The 16,252-nt window shown below is 33.2% G+C and overlaps 2 protein-coding genes across 4 annotated transcripts in view; one reads left to right on the plus strand and one right to left on the minus strand.

The window, feature by feature from the left end:
• LOC126746318 (polycomb group protein Psc-like) overlaps positions 1 to 16,252 on the plus strand; it is a 38,110-nt gene that overhangs the window by 13,609 nt on the left and 8,249 nt on the right. The window contains exons 5-10 of the mRNA XM_050454506.1: positions 5,214 to 6,969; positions 8,434 to 8,665; positions 8,719 to 8,876; positions 8,930 to 9,140; positions 10,388 to 10,520; positions 12,714 to 13,146. Coding sequence (XP_050310463.1) covers positions 5,214 to 6,969; positions 8,434 to 8,665; positions 8,719 to 8,876; positions 8,930 to 9,140; positions 10,388 to 10,520; positions 12,714 to 13,146 — 2,923 coding nt within the window. The remainder of the gene's footprint in view (positions 1 to 5,213; positions 6,970 to 8,433; positions 8,666 to 8,718; positions 8,877 to 8,929; positions 9,141 to 10,387; positions 10,521 to 12,713; positions 13,147 to 16,252) is intronic.
• LOC126746361 (adenine phosphoribosyltransferase) overlaps positions 1 to 16,252 on the minus strand; it is a 57,507-nt gene that overhangs the window by 7,163 nt on the left and 34,092 nt on the right. The window lies entirely within an intron of this gene.

The raw sequence follows: 16,252 nt of genomic DNA on the forward strand, positions 1-16,252 counted from the left end.
AGACATAAATTTTGGGATACACTGTATATATTACAGGGGGGCTAACCGAAACGGCGGCCATGTCGAGCTCAACAAACGCTCGGACACGTCAATTTAGATTACCAGGAGGAAACATTTTCAGAGTATAATACCACCCCCATCTGTCATTCCTTAGCTAGGGTGGAACTATCCTCAAAAATGTATTACTATCCTTTAAATTTGTTTTATATGGAATAGTGGGTCGAGTTATAGCTTCTTTTAAAAGGTCTTTTGATTCTCTTTACGGCTATACCTAGTTTAAAGGACTTTACTTTAGCGGTTCTCAAACTATTGACTATTTTAACATTTAATGCAGTTTTTTAGAAAATAATGGCAACTCTTTGTCAAACAATTAATTAATAACAATCATACATATACACTAGTCCAACAAATGCTGAAAATGGCCACCGTTAACTTCTATGCAATAATACAGATTTTGTTCAAATCGACGTCGCACATTTCGTAGCATATCAGGAGTTATCTGTTGGCATTCAAATGTAATGCTTTCGCGCAATACTTCTATTGAAGCTGGTTGGGTAGCATAGATTTTACTCTTTAGGTGACCCCACAGAAAAAAATCCAGAGGTCAGGCAACCGCACGGCCCATTAAACAGAGCCTCTCAGTCCAATCCAGCGACCAGGATAGTTCTCATTTAAATAATTGCGGATAGCTATTACCTATTGAAAGAGTGCAAAAATAATAAAGAATTACATAAAAACATCTAATGTTTAAACAACCCCCCATGAACAGCTAAACAATATCCTAACCGATCATAAAATTCATTTCTAACGTTACTAAGTTGATATTGGGAAATTTTATTACATTCTAACGAAATAGCGTTTTGTAACTAGTTTAGATTCTCAAATTTTACACTTTTATAAATGACACGTTTTAAATGACCCCACAAAAAGAAGTCATTCGGTGAAAGATCAGGTGACCTGGCTGGCCAAAGTAGCCGGTACCGTGCACCAATAATATTGCCGTTAAAAGCATTTTCCAAACACTCTCTAACCATACGGGCATTATGGGCCGGGCAACCATCCATTTGGTACCAGATCATTTGATCTTCCTGAACAACTTCTTCCAAGACGGGTCCAATTTGATTTTGAAATAAGTTCAAATAGGTTTCAGCTGTTAGGTTATAGTTTATAAAAAAGGGTCCAATGATATGGTGTCCGATAATTCCCACGAATACATTTGTTTTTTGGGGATATTGTGTCCGAGTGTGAACAAAGCGATGTTCATTTTTTTGGCTCCAATACCAGCAATTCTGAACATTTGGTTCATTGTTGGGGTAAATGTACATTCATCGGTAAAACAAATATTTTAAAAAAAATTCCTATCATTATTTGCTCTTTCCATCATTTCAAAACAAAATGCCATTCTTCGCTCTTCATCTCCTTCCTGCAACTCTTGATGTTTTTCGAATTTATACGAATAATATTTGTGTTTTTTTATGTGCGCAATACCGTTGTATGTTGTTTATTTACCTCTTGCCCAAGAACCCTCGTATGCCTCATCTTGCTTTCCTCCACACTCAGTAGAATATTAAGATCTCTGTTCTCTCTTTCTTCGGCTCTATTTTCGATATCCTGAGTTGAACATTTACAATTATTTATTACGGTACCTTTGGACTCATTGACAACACGTTTAATAGTTGAAATGGACGGAATGGGCTTGGTGGGGAAATAAACTGAAAACTTTTCAGATACTGCTTTAAAATTGTTTCTCGCATAATGCCACTTAATTATGAATATTTTTTCGTCTATTGAATAATTCATACTTGTTTTCAAATATCGTCACTGATTTATCGACACTTTTCCTCACGTCAGTGACAATATTCAATTTACTGGTGCTCGTATGGTTTTACCTGAACTGAAAATTTGCTAATTTTGCAATTACATTACATTGAATAATTCAAGATTAGCTTATTAAAATTTTTTGAAACTTTGCACAAGGCTTTGCCAGATTGGTCTCTTCAAAAAGTTATTTTTAATTTTTTCTATATAATGTACAGGGAAGCCAATAATTGACCCCCTCAAAATTTACATGGGTTTTCCTATGTTCCGCTCGGCGACGCACCACCCGGTATATATAAATCTGTATTATTGCATGGTTTATAACGATGGCCATTTTCAGTATTTGTTGGACTAGTGTTTATGTATGATTGTTATAAATTAATAGGTCGATAAAGAATTGCGATTTTATACAGTTTTTCCAAACACCCAACATTTAATACAGGTTTTCCAAAAAACTATATTAAATGTTAAAATAGTCAATAGTTTGAGAACCGCTGGAGTAAAATCCTTTAAATTAGGCGTAGCCGTAAAGAAAATCAAAAGACCTCTCAAACAAGGTATAACTCGAGCCACTATTCCATTTAAAATTTTTGAGGTTAGTTCGACCCTGGCTAAGGGATGACAGATAGGGGTGGTATTATACTCTGAAAATGTTTCCCCGTGGTAATCTAAATTGACGGGTCGGAGCGTTTTCTTTTTAAAATCTTTACGAGCCTGACATAGCCGTTTCGTTTACGTTTACCCACCCTGTATATACAGCTCTCGTCAAAGAGAAATAAAAAAATAAATAAATATTAATTTCTTTTAATGTTAATCACCTTTAGATATGCCGTCTTAAACAGTTCTTAGCAATCAGAATACAAAAAATAAATTATGACATACGCGTGAGCTTCATCAAAGGGGCATAAAATAAACCCCAAGTTCAATTAATTTAAAAAAAAAAATGTGTGTCTCAGTTTTGAACTCGTTACATTAGATTACACTTATTTTTTTGTGTTTATGGATGTTGCGTGTACTTACTTTTTTATAATGACGTAGGTACATGTTTTAGAACAAGCTGTATAAAATATAAGACAATATTAAACAGTTATATAAGTAAGTATACAAAAATGAAAATTATAATACAACGAAATGGTATATTCTAATGAAAATAGAAAAATCAAACAAATGTAATACAAAAATTGTCATTTACAGCTCAAGTTCTAGATGGGTTTCGAATTTCCATGCCTCTATTATGCCTAGGATCTATGATTCTACAGGCAGTAGACATTTAAAATAAAAAATCTTTATTTTTCTATCATTTTTTCTTTCCAAAATGAATCATTTATTTTCATTTATATATAAATAGTAAAAGCAATGCAGCAATAGTAAGAGCATTCTTATTCCATATTTGCAGCCATTCTAGGCCTAAACTGATCCTTTTTTGGCTTCCTACTTTTTCGTTTAGAATAATAAACTTTTGACTTTCCTTCTTTTCTTTTTCCCATTTCTTAAAAATAAACATAAAAAACCTAATAGTATAAAGAACAACGTGCAGAAAATTGGAACACCTTCGCAATAAAATACTTCTAAGTGAAATGCCAATCAACATTTCAATTTTGCATAATATTGAATTATTGCTGTTGAACAGTAGCCGATACCGTCGCTTGCACAGATCGGGCTGAACAAGCGTCGCGCGTTTCTTGATTTGATTCACAGTAGCCCGGCCGTGCGTTGTTGTCATATGATACTAAACTTATCGGCGGTTCAAGAAATTATAAGAAAAATGCCTGAATTTTGTATTTCCATTCTCAAAGGTTTATTATTATTTTTTTTGAAATGATTTTTTAATATAATGTTTCTAAAATCGATGTATCTAGAGACGTATGGAAAGGTTTTTTTATTTATCTTTTTGGTTTTTAAATAAAAAATCAAAATTTTAGAAATTTGAAAAACTGGCACCTATCAACTCTTGACAAAAATATGTACATTTCATTAGTGAAAACCGCATTAAAAAATATTGTAAAATAAAAAAGTTATCCAGGAAACAGAAATTTATGGGTGAATAATCCTCTTAAATAAAATCTTTTGTATATTTTTTCATAAATCAAAAGATAATAATTTTCTTAATGAAAAAGTTGATTTATATTAATAGCCTAAACCTAAAAGTAACAAAGTCATAGCAATATCAATAATTTTACCAAATTTAGGCAAGTTTTGGCATTGAAAGAGATATTTTGGCTTTGAAATATAAAAATAATATCAAGTAAGCCTACTTAAATTACAATAAATGAGCAAAAACATCGCCACCTTTTTCAATACATTTGTGAGCACACTTAAGCACATGTCTTATAGCTTTTAAGATTGATCGTCCATCTATTGATCCAATTATTTGCCTAATATGTGTTTAAAGTTCATCAAGGCTTTTGTATTTTGTTGTAAAAATAAAAGACGAGAGAGTGATCTAGGGGACAATCCATTTATCGTTAAACAGTCTGTTAAATAATATTCTCACATTATTTAGTTGATAGGGAGGTGCTTTATCCTGTTGGAAGTAAATTTTTTACTGTCTCTTCAAGTTAACATTATTGAAATAATCTTCCAGCGCTCCAGATATTATGACGTTAACATATCTCCTTCCAGAAGTGTCATCATAAAGCAGAGATCTTATTATTTGGTTTCCTATTAAGCTCCACCATCAAAGATCCGGCATGATCGTCTTTCGTCCTTGCGCCTCGCGCCAGTAAAGCCAAGTAGAGCTGGGCGAATAGCGAATAAATGAGAGTATAATTATAGATTGAAAAAAAAAACAATATTACCAATGTTACCGGTCTTGCAGTAATATTACGTAATATTACCAAAATTACCGGTAATGTTACCTCGGTAATATTACCCTTTTTCTAAGTTCGGTTGTAGATTGATTTGGGTGTTGGCTAAATTGGGTTTGACACTGATTGGAGTGGCTTAGGTTAGTCCCAATCCCCGAAACCGTCAAGACTTGAATGCTTAAGAAAAGACAACATTTACTTAAATGACAAAAACCGGCAAAACTCCAATAAATAAATCTTACTTGGTAAACATAGATCTGTACGCCATTCGTTAGCAACAGAATCGAGGGGCGGAAAATTTATACTTATATGGTGAGTTTACCACGCTGAAAATGTATACAGTTGGCAATTAAATTGGTACCGACTATATAAACTTGCTTAAATGGTCCACTTAAATAAGTCTAACCTTTCTTAAAACAAAATTATATTCAATCATTTGTAATTTAAAAAATTTGAAGGGTTAAAGTTTATGAGAGTTTATTAATAGACATTTTAATGCCGTGTGTGTGATTCAAAAGAAAAAGTGAATAAATTTCATATTTTTTCATTTTAATCAGCTTGTTTACCTTATTTTGTTTTTTTTTACAGATCGAACCTCTGTCTTTAACCTATAAAATATACGAGCGGGCGAAAAAACCCAAACTGGAACCTCCGGAAAATAGTCAAAATACAAGCAATCCTCAATTAAATAACAACAATAACAATTGGAAAGAAGTGCAACTGAGAATAAGTGAAAATGGTGAAATGTCGATAACTGGAATCCAAGATTCTGGCATGTTAGATTTACTAGAATCCACTGAGAATTTTCAGAGCGAAATTGTGATAAATGAAAGTAAAGCCGGTGAAACCTGTCCCAAGTTGGAGGAAGTTGATAGTAAAAATGACAAACCTGATGTGGCTCCCACTAAAGTCGTCATTAGTCAACCTGAGGAACCTCCCGTGACAATTTCTCCAATTCAACCTCCAAAAACCGTGGCAAATTCAAAATTGCTCAATTCAGGAATACGAATAGTGATTAACAACGCCAAGTCGGCTTCTGAGGCTAAGAAAGCTCAACCTCTTCCACCTACAACCACAACCTCAATAACAATCTCATCTATTACAACTACATTAGCAACAGTATCAACCAGTATACCCAAATTGATAGAGGTCTCATCCACTGAGGCTCCTACAGTAGCGAAAGTAACGACTAAGATGCCCAAATTGATTGAAGTGAGCGAAAACTTAAACTTAAATAGTGAATTATCTGTGATCCCAAGGAATCTCGTTGAAAGGTCTGGGTTTGAAGGCTGTGTGTCTTTGAGCTCCTGTGGTACCACTACTGTTTTTAGTACAATTAATAAGAGCATGTGTAGTACCAAATCTGATGATACTAGGGTGGCTCCAGTAGAGAAAATCACACCGCCAACTCCCATACTGAAAAGAAAAAACGAGGAACCAAGCCAAGAGGTCCCTACAAAGCAACCTAAACCTACCATCTTAAACCACTCTATTGGCTTAATGAATTTGAATAACACATTGAAAAAATCCGTCAACAAACTGAATAAAAATGGGGAGCGAAAAATCGCTGAGCTAACTGAAAAGACGCCCGTTTCTAGTCAAAACTTGACCGTAAGTCACGCGGTGCTATCCCAAAAACCACCAGTAGTAATGGACAATAGCAAGCCCATAATAATCAACAAAAGCTTAGGGTATTTGCATCAGTTTTCGCGAGGCGGCTCCCCAAAAGCCTTTAAAACTTCCAACTCAGTGCCATGTTACATGCCTAAACCATCAACAAACAGCACACAAAAAAACGGGGAACTCTCAAACGAAAAACTAGAAGTTAGCGTGGGAAACGTTACTCCCAAACCGCACGCTCATTACACCCCGATTATCACCCCCTCGCAACTGCCGCACCATCAAAACCTCAACTCCCTTCAACTCAAAACGACCGCAAAAGAAGACACTCCAAAACCATCGGAGACCAGCAGCAGCTCGGAGCCACTTCCGTCTAACCTGGCTTCCTCTCGTCCCACCACCACCTCCACAGTAACCACACCAGCTTCCACTAGTGCCGCACCGTTAACGGCCTCTTCGAGTGTCTCACCGGCGCCCCCCGTTAAAGCGAAAACGGGTACTCCGATGGGCTACAAGACCTTAAGGGACCCGCCCAAGAGTTGGAACTCGCAAATCAACTCGCAGATCGCTCGGGTGAATCAGACGGTGAAGGCCCAACAGCAGTTGGCAGCTGCGCAGGCTCACGCGGCGGGAATGGGAGGCGCGCAGGCGCGTTTCGGAGGAGACTTAAAGAGCGTGAGACCCGCGAAATTTTTTAAGGGGCGGAATATGCCGAGGTATTTAGGTAAGTTTTTAGTTGTTGCGAAATTAACTTGAGTACCTTTTTTGTTTAAATGTTGATGTGATTTATACCCTTTGACGTAATTTTATTGAAGATGTCCATTTAGAAACTGGAATGAATGGTTAATAAGGAAGATGTCTTCTTAAAAGAAAGTCTTTTATCAATTTTTATTCATCAATCTGCTATTAGACATATTTAGCCACTTTAGTTCACTCAGCTTATGTGATACATGATTTCGTCTGTAAATACCAAAAATAAGTCGAATACCTGAATTTTGTAGTTTTTGTATTCTTCTCTTATCCTCATAGTCCAAGCACCAACCATAGACAACATCACAATAACTACATTGAGATAAAACTAGCGAATCATAAACGAGTTTTTTAATGTTAATATCCAGATATTGCCTGTGAATATAAATAGACTTTAGTGCCATGTAAGCCTTTCTAAGGATTCCAGATACATGGTTTTTCAATCGAAGGGTAGAATCTACCATTAATCCCAAACTTTTACATTTATTACCGATCTGTATTTGGTCATCATTTATTTTAATTTTAATCACATTGGATTGACAGAGACACTGCTTTTAGATCTTTGTTAATTTTTTTTCGGCATTTTTTAATTCATGGGCTAAAAATTAAAAGTAGAGTTTATCATCCGCGTATAAATGGTACTTAAAATGTCGCAGTACTAAGTAAAATCGGCACGTGTATATTGTAAATAAAAGAGAGCCCAGAATACTGCCTTGTGAACGCCGCTTGTCACTTCAAGAGCCTCTGACATTTCACTATCAATTTTGACTCTCTGAAATCTGTCACTTGAATGATTTTAAAAGATTGAACCCCACATAATGCAAAATTGATGTCAATCAATTCAATCAAAAGAATATGATGATCGACACAATCAGAGGCCTTACTATAGTCTAGTAATATCAAGGCCGTGACTTTACCCTTATCACGTTCAGCAATAATGTCATCAACTACGTCAGTCATAGCTGAAGCACAACTGTAACCCGCCCTAGAACCAGATTGCTTAGAAGGCAAAATTAAATTACTCTCTAAAAAGTGACGCATTTGATGTTCCAGAATTCGTTCTAGTACTTTGGAAAAGTGGCAGAATTCAGGAGGTTTGAGATTTTAGGTAAATGCGTAATAAATGCCTCTTTCCAAATTTTAGGGAAGTATTTTTGTGTTATGCACTCATTATCTAGTTAGGTATTTTACAATAATGGGACAACAAAGCTGAATAAGAGAAATATTTAAATTGTCTTCTCCAAAGGCCTTGGGATTACTAAAAATTAGTAAAATTGAACTTCCTAGAGACACTTCGACATTTTCGAAATTAAATATGTTCTCCGTAACACTGTTATTTCGGTAAAATTGTAAAAGTTCATGTATATGCGCGTGAAAAATGTTTCATGCGTTTCTTAGATCCCTAATAAGCGAAACCAATTGTTCTTATTTAATTTAGGTAATCCCGCTTCCGGGGTAAAGCCGATGTATCAAGTGCAGCCGAGCCCGGAAAAAGACAAAAAGCAGGATCCACAGGCCCAAACGCCGAAGCTAGAAAAATGCGAAATTAAAAAACATTCAATAGTGAAAATCGACCCGAAAACCTTAAAGCCGATTAGTGAAAAGGCCCCGGAAACTTCTAATCTTAGTAATGTTAGTGTCAGTTTGGTGCCGAGTAGCCAGGAGTTAAGGTGAAAACGATATTTTTTGGTGTTTTTTGTTTGATAAAATGTCTGTATTTTAGGTTAAATTCTACGGGGGATCTTAAAATCAACACCAGTTCCGTGTCGATATTTAACCCATTGAAATTGCAGCAAAACTCTCCTAAGAATGACCGAAAGTCGCCTAAAAGTCCGCATTCTCCTAAAGTTAAAACCTCTACAACCGGGAGTAGTTCTCCTGGTAATAATCCAAATTTTAGTAAATTTCAGGTCATTTAAAGATAATTTTTTTAGCCATAATAACAACGACACCCGCAAATTCCCCATTGACGATCAACACTCTCTCGCCAAAGCAACAAAGAGACAAAACGAACTTAACATTCACCCCTTCGAACCCGTTCGTACCAAATCTGGCCAGTCCGACGTTAAATCCGAATTCGTTTCTTTATCCGGGCGCTGGAGGGTTTCCTAGCTACGATCCGCGGTTTATGGCTGCTTGTCACAGGTAATTATCATAGAACTCTGGATGTTTACGCTGTCATTTAGATAAGTGTCCGCCTACTTTTGCTACTGTTTACTGACATCAACAAGCTTCACCTTTAGTATATGCAATTAGCTTATTATAGCAAAACTTTCAGGAGATAAACGTCCTACACATTTTTATATACCATGTTTTCGATCTCTGCATTTTCTTAAAGATTTTTGGTTGACACCTACCCAAATAAGAAAACCAATAGATAATTTGTTTTGGGATACTGGGAAAATTGTTATTTTATTTCTTATTATTAACAGATAATTTTCAGAAAACCAGTAGGTTTCTTATGTGAACTATATGCTTGAAATATATTGGTGAAAATTAATATGGCTACTAACATATATATATAGGACATGCTTAACAAAAAAGAAAGCTTATCACATTGTGAACATTTTAAGATAAAAAAATATGGGTCATTCCATTTGAAAAAAATAAGATATGGTTGTTTACATTTTTTGGTTTTGGATAGAGTATTGCGAACACCCTGTAAAATATTATCAAATTCTTATAGGACCATAAAGTAAGTGTAAGTATGCACTAACAACCTACAAAAGATTTGGCTTGTAGGATCCCAAATAAGTGAATTATTTTTGTTTTTGTGGAGACGTGCAAACGTCGATTTTTTTATAAAATATTAAATATCTCACAAACGGATGAGTTTTGGTATAGACGATGCTTGATAAAAGGTATGCAGCATTTTTAAAGCAATCCAAAAATGCAATAAAATATAGGGTGTTCCATTTAAATTAAAAAAGTTGTGTATCATCGCATTTATGAATCACCCTGTATATCCAAAAATATTTTTATGTTATGCACCTTAGACAGTAAAGTAACTTTGTATAATTTTTTTTTTGTATCACTGTATAAGGAGCTATAATGGGACACCCTCTATATAATATAATGGTCTTCCAATAGCCAAATTAAAAGACGATTTTTCCAGTATCCCAGAACAAGTTGATCTGTTTCTTATTCATATAGCTTTCAACCGTTTAAACCTAATACATTAAAAATTTCAATCACATTGTTCATGAAAATATTTTAGAACATTAATCTGAAATTTGTATATAATAAAGTCGCTGCAAAATTTGAAATGTAAAGTTTGTTGCATACACAACTAAACTAGAAGCAAAGCTTTTCATAGTTTTATCACTGATTTCAATAAGTTTCTCTGGTATCATCTATGACTTAACAATTTGCGATTAAAAAAACTGTTTTAGTTTATGGTATACTCAAAGGATGGCGGCAGCAGCTGCTGCGGGACTAGTAGCACCACCAATGTCTCACGCTTTCGGCCTAAATATAGGTTTGAATCCTCCTACAACTATCGGACAACAACCTCACAGTCCTGGGGTATGTAGTCACTTTAGACTGTATTTAGAAAGTTTTTTTAGTAAATAGAAGTCACGATGTCAGCATTTTGAGTATTTAGGGTTGACGATATTTTTTTAGTTGATTATATTTTAAGTGTTTTAACAACTCTATGTTGGGATTTTGTATTAAAAAGCGTAGAATGGTCTTTTATTCGGTTAAACGAATACACAATACAACTCATAAGTTATAAATTCATAATTTGAAATACATAAATTAATACGTCTCGCCATAATCGAGTCACGCCATAATCTCTACTTGTCAATCACTTATGCCAACCTATCAAACCGTAATAACTGTCAACACATATAACGTTATATCTAAAGGCGCGAAATTCAAATTTTAAATTTAAATACTACAAAAGGCAGAAATTAAACAGTATCTTGTCGGGCTGTTAGTTATTATTATTTATTTATTAAATTATTATTTATTAAAGACTGCCCCCTAATGATCTATAACCACTCAGTCTATTGTATTGTAATTATTTCAATGTATACAGGATATTTCAAATCATTGGACGTTTTTGTTAAATTTGAATTCACAATATTCAAGTATTTTTTAATGCAACATCCTGTATTTAATATTTTTTTATTAAGAGGTTTAAAATACCTATTGATTGATGTACCTGTATACGTATGTCCTATACCTAAAGCTAAAAGTTTGCTCAAAATATTACAGAACAATTTAAAATACATACAATTATAACATTCATTGAAGAAACCATGCTTATTTACTATTTTATGGCAGTCAAATGGTTACAAAAATAATGTTTTGAGATAAAATGAAGAAAAGTAAAAATGGAAACAGGCAGGTTACATGTCTTGCTTTAATGTGTTTAGTTTTATTCATTTAAAATAAGCTTTTTAATCTTATTTATTATTAGTTGCATTACGTTCAAAGTTCTCTTAAACTAAAAAATAGATCAAATCAGTTAGAAAACTTTGCCATAATTTAACTGAATTTGTATCTTTCACGGTCTCCTAGGTCGTGTAAATTGTTTGCTTTACTAAACCGCCAATATCATAATGTTTAATGGAGTTTTGCAAAATAATTCCGTGGTATTCGGTCGTGTTATGAGAAATACTAGTGTAAGAACTAGTGTTATAAATCGTTTCGCGCTTAGTTTAACTCAAAATATCTCTTAAAATATAAAGTTGTAATGTTCGATAATCTTTTCGTAGGCAGATATTTTATAGGTTTTTATAGGCAGATAGGTTTATTTGTTATGGCGCAATAACAGGCAGTTTTCGAAACCATTAAAAAGTATCACCGGTAACCACTAACTGACATGTATGACATTTGAAGTGTCATTTATCGTATTTCCCTACTGACACCGTCCGCTATCTTACGGACGATAGGCATAGCCATAAACATAGCGATACGCATGCGCATTAATGTTGTTCACATTATTGTCAAATAATAAATAATTAATCATCCAAGTTTATTTAGTCTCTTTTTGTCTGAAACAGTAAAAAGATTTAATGATAAATATAACCAAATACTTCTAATGGATATCCTAGCAAATAATTCCTATGATGATCCAGCAAAATAAAACATCATACACAATAATTGTGATCTGATTCTATAGCTACAAAATCCTCAATCATATTGTAACTCTACGTATTTTCTAATTTTTAAATAAGGCTACCTAACTAAATTAGATATAATATTGTAGACCAAATATTAATAAAATATCTATAGTTTGTTTAATATCCAATAAAAATGAGGTTAGAAAATGTAAGGAGTAATAACTACAAAGAAAACAATGAAAAGGAATTTCTTGCTATCGTTAGGTTAGTGGTAAACGTGTCACCTATATTTCGAAAACACTTTTTGGGGAGTTGTCAAACAGCGGCTAAGTTAACCTTTATGTCTATGTTAAGCGTCAAAACATATGAATCTTCGAAAACTGTCAATATCAGAAATTTGGCGCTTAGGCGAGTTATGCATAAGTAGACTCAATTGAAGCATTTTTTTACAAAAATATCATATTCACAAAAAAGGCCTATATATAAAATTAAAGAAGGATGAAGGTTTGTCAATTCTGCAAAAATAAGACAACCATTGACCAAAGCTGTTTTTTGAAGAAAAACTCTTCAATTACTTAAAGACCTTTTCACTATTATTTAGTTAAATGATTTCCTTTCCAAATCGTTACATTCAATACATTTTTAGGTATCACCAAAACAGCCTACCTCTGCAAAAGCCACCGGACAATCCTCACCAAGAACGAGCTCAAATGTCACTCTTACGTCACGGTCAACACCCTCGCCAGCAAACAAAAAACCGAAAGAATCCCAAAATAAGAGTCTCGAATCGGCCCTAGAGAAAATCAGCAGTAAAGCAAAGGAAATTAACGCGAACAGGCCCAAGGAAGTCGTAAAAAATGGATCGCCATTAAATCACGTGGTAGATAAGAAACCTGTGACGGCAGATGGGAAATTAAGCGCGTTAGAAAAAATCAGCAAGAATAAAGCCTTAGAGATTGTAGACCGGGGCAAACAGAAAATTGAAGAGAAGATAGGGGTGACGACGAGGGAGGAGCCTACGCGTAAAGAAGTCGAAGAAAGGTTAGGAAGTCCACCAGTTAAAGATGATAAAGTAAAAGGTATGTTTTGATATAAATATGAAATTTTTTTGATGATGGTTGTATTCAGGGTTGACCTAGAAATTTCTCAGGCTGGGTTTTTCTATGAATAAAAGCATCACTATTGAGTTTATTTACTTTTTAAAGAATGAATCTAAAATAAATTATATATTACTTAGTCACAAATAGGATAAATCTATATTTATATACAGGTAGTTTTCGAGTAAATCCCTGATACCTCCAGGAATTTTTTCTCTCTCTCTTCATGAAACCTCTAAAAATGATAAAACTGCAAGTGCTGTTATATTCAGGTGTGCATTTTCCAAGTTATGTTTAAAAGTTGAAATGGTATTAACAATTAAATAAAGAATAGTGTTTTTTTAGAAAAGGTTAATAAGTACAAAAAAATACACACACTTATATATTATTATTTTGATAATATTACTTATTTTCTTCTCTAAGGTAAGGCAAAACTAGTGAAACGAGATAGTTAAATAATATTTATTTATAAAAGTATGTAAGAGTAAATAAAATTAATAATAAAATAGTATAAAATAGAGCACAATATAGAATACAAAATACAACTATTTCTTATAAATTCAAAGATTGTTTAATAACTTATTCTACCTTACTCTAAATTTAATTCTGTTTCACTGTGAGTATTATTGTCTAAAATTAATATTAAGGGGTAAACATTGGTATTTATAGACGCGTAAGAATTTTCTACCTTTAAAACATATTGCATGGAGTATTTCCAACTATTGGTTGTAATATTATTTACTAAACTTTTTATTAATTGCACTACAGATGCATTTAATGTTGGAGAAGTATTATTTCTTCGAATATTCGATTTTACTTGATGCCATATAAATTCAATGGGATTAAAAACACAGTATTAAGGAAAAAGTCCATTCTGAAGTGGAGTCAATATAATATTGAAAAGTTAGTAGGGAAAGTCTTTTCTCCACAAATAAAATGCTAATTCTCTAATTTCAGGAGTGATGCATTTTCCATTGCGAATTTATCACACACATACTCTTTATTTTACCTAGTACTTCTAAAAGTACTAATAACTTTTAAAATAAATAAACTCCTTTTTTGTACGTCTCTTCAAAATATGTGTTATTGTCTTCCAATTTTGAATTTCTGCTTCAGTACTATTAGAACAAGGTACTTGACGACTATGGTAGCTAGCATTATCCATAGCAATAACACTATTTTGTAGAATATTTTTAAGAAACCGATATTCAAACCAATTTTCAAAAAGTTGTAAGTCAGTGTGTGGTAATCCAGGGAAGAATCCGCTATATTTTTAGCTGAAAATAGTTGACAGTTTGGAACAAAGCCAATCTTTTAGCTTGTATGTATTATTGGTATCCTCTTCCCTTTATTTGAGGGTGCGTTGGTGCTACATTTTTTGACGACTCACTTCATCCTTTTTGTGCAGGATGAGTGTCGAACCAATTTTCGTTAAGGTAAATTATTGATCGATTTTCATCCCTATATGTCTTATAGCCGTTAAATATTTATCACGCCATTCCTGTAATTATTGGGACTCCACTATTGTTTGGCGTTTATTAATCGTCTTATACCTAATACTCATTTTAAGCAAAATGTTTTTTATGCTACAAGAAATATTCGTTTCGTCTTTAATTAGTCTTATTCTTTGGGTAACCATAGTAGATATTGATTATTCTGCATTCATCTGATAAATTTTTTTTTCTTAATATGTCTAAATTATTCTAATACGCACATTTCAAGGAGCCAGAGTCGCTTCGCTTTCTCCTGGAAATTGTGGATTTCCCTATTCTCTATTATTGCTATTATCCTTAACTGTATGCAAAGGTGTTTTTGTCAAAGCACACGTCTCGGCTGCAGCCTCTCTGAAGTTAAAATCTCTTGATTGGAGAAAAAGATTGGTAAACATATTTTATTATTTCTTTAGCATCGGAACTTAAATGCCTTCTTCTAAAGGTGTTACTAGGTACAGAATGGCTCACTATCTATGACTAAACTCAGGTATCTATATATAGATATATTCACATTTTATGCCATTAATCGTACCTACATACGTAATATTTTACTACAGGTAAATATTAAATTTCTAATGTGGCTCTGACCACAAACATCATAATTTTGGGTCTTTTTATGATACAATCATTAGGGTTTTATTGTGGTCAAAAGATCAACGGTATATCTTTAAGTACTTAAATTTCACACTTAATCTGTAATACAGCGCAAGGTACAATTGACATATAAGTTTCAAAGTTTATTTTGTTTCTTCTAACGTTTATTTAATCAAATACCATGAATTCCAAGCATCAGTGTTACAGAGACATTGAAGAACAGTTAAAATATAATACTTCTCTACTCTCTAACTCTATAATAAAGAAGGGGGAATTCGAAATAATGTATTAGCTAACTTGTTTTCATCTGCTCCTTCACCCCCAGCTTACTCAAGTTTATAATGTTAAATGACTTCTCTAAATGAATTTTCTACTTTAGATACCTTATCTGAAAGCTCTAAGAAATGCTTTTCAATGTTTGCAAACTTCGATGTAGTAATTTTTCTTTAATAAACCATTTCCGAACTAAACTAAAATCGTATTTTCATTATTAATTTAAGAAATGTTTAAAATAATTTCCGTTATTTCCAGGTCAATAATAATAAAGTCTATTTTTAAAGACTTAAACTTCTCTACACTAAACTTCTTATTTAACTCATAATAATCAAATATTTACACTATGAATTGGTTTTCGAATGGTACCATTGGAATCAAATGACATATTCTATCGCCTTCTTATAATTAACATTACCCTAGTTACACTTAATTTGTTTAAAAATTGTTACACCAAATAGAAAAATACCAAATCTCAAAAATAGAGCAACAATCCTGCATCCTGGTTCGGTTATTTTTCATCCATATATTTTGCGTGCTTTGTCCTTTATTTTGTACTTTTTTAGATCTGGTTATAGTTTCCACACATTTTTCTTATTTCTCTGTGAAGTACTAGCAGTCTAGAATATGTTTAAACCAGTGTAATAAGTCCAAGAACTGCCTTATTTTGCTTTCCTCAGTATTAAGGCTTGTTTTTGGAGCTGTTTATTCTTTAAAATATGATTTGT

Source organism: Anthonomus grandis, chromosome 2 (assembly GCF_022605725.1).
Source record: "Anthonomus grandis grandis chromosome 2, icAntGran1.3, whole genome shotgun sequence".
NCBI lineage: Eukaryota > Metazoa > Arthropoda > Insecta > Coleoptera > Curculionidae > Anthonomus > Anthonomus grandis.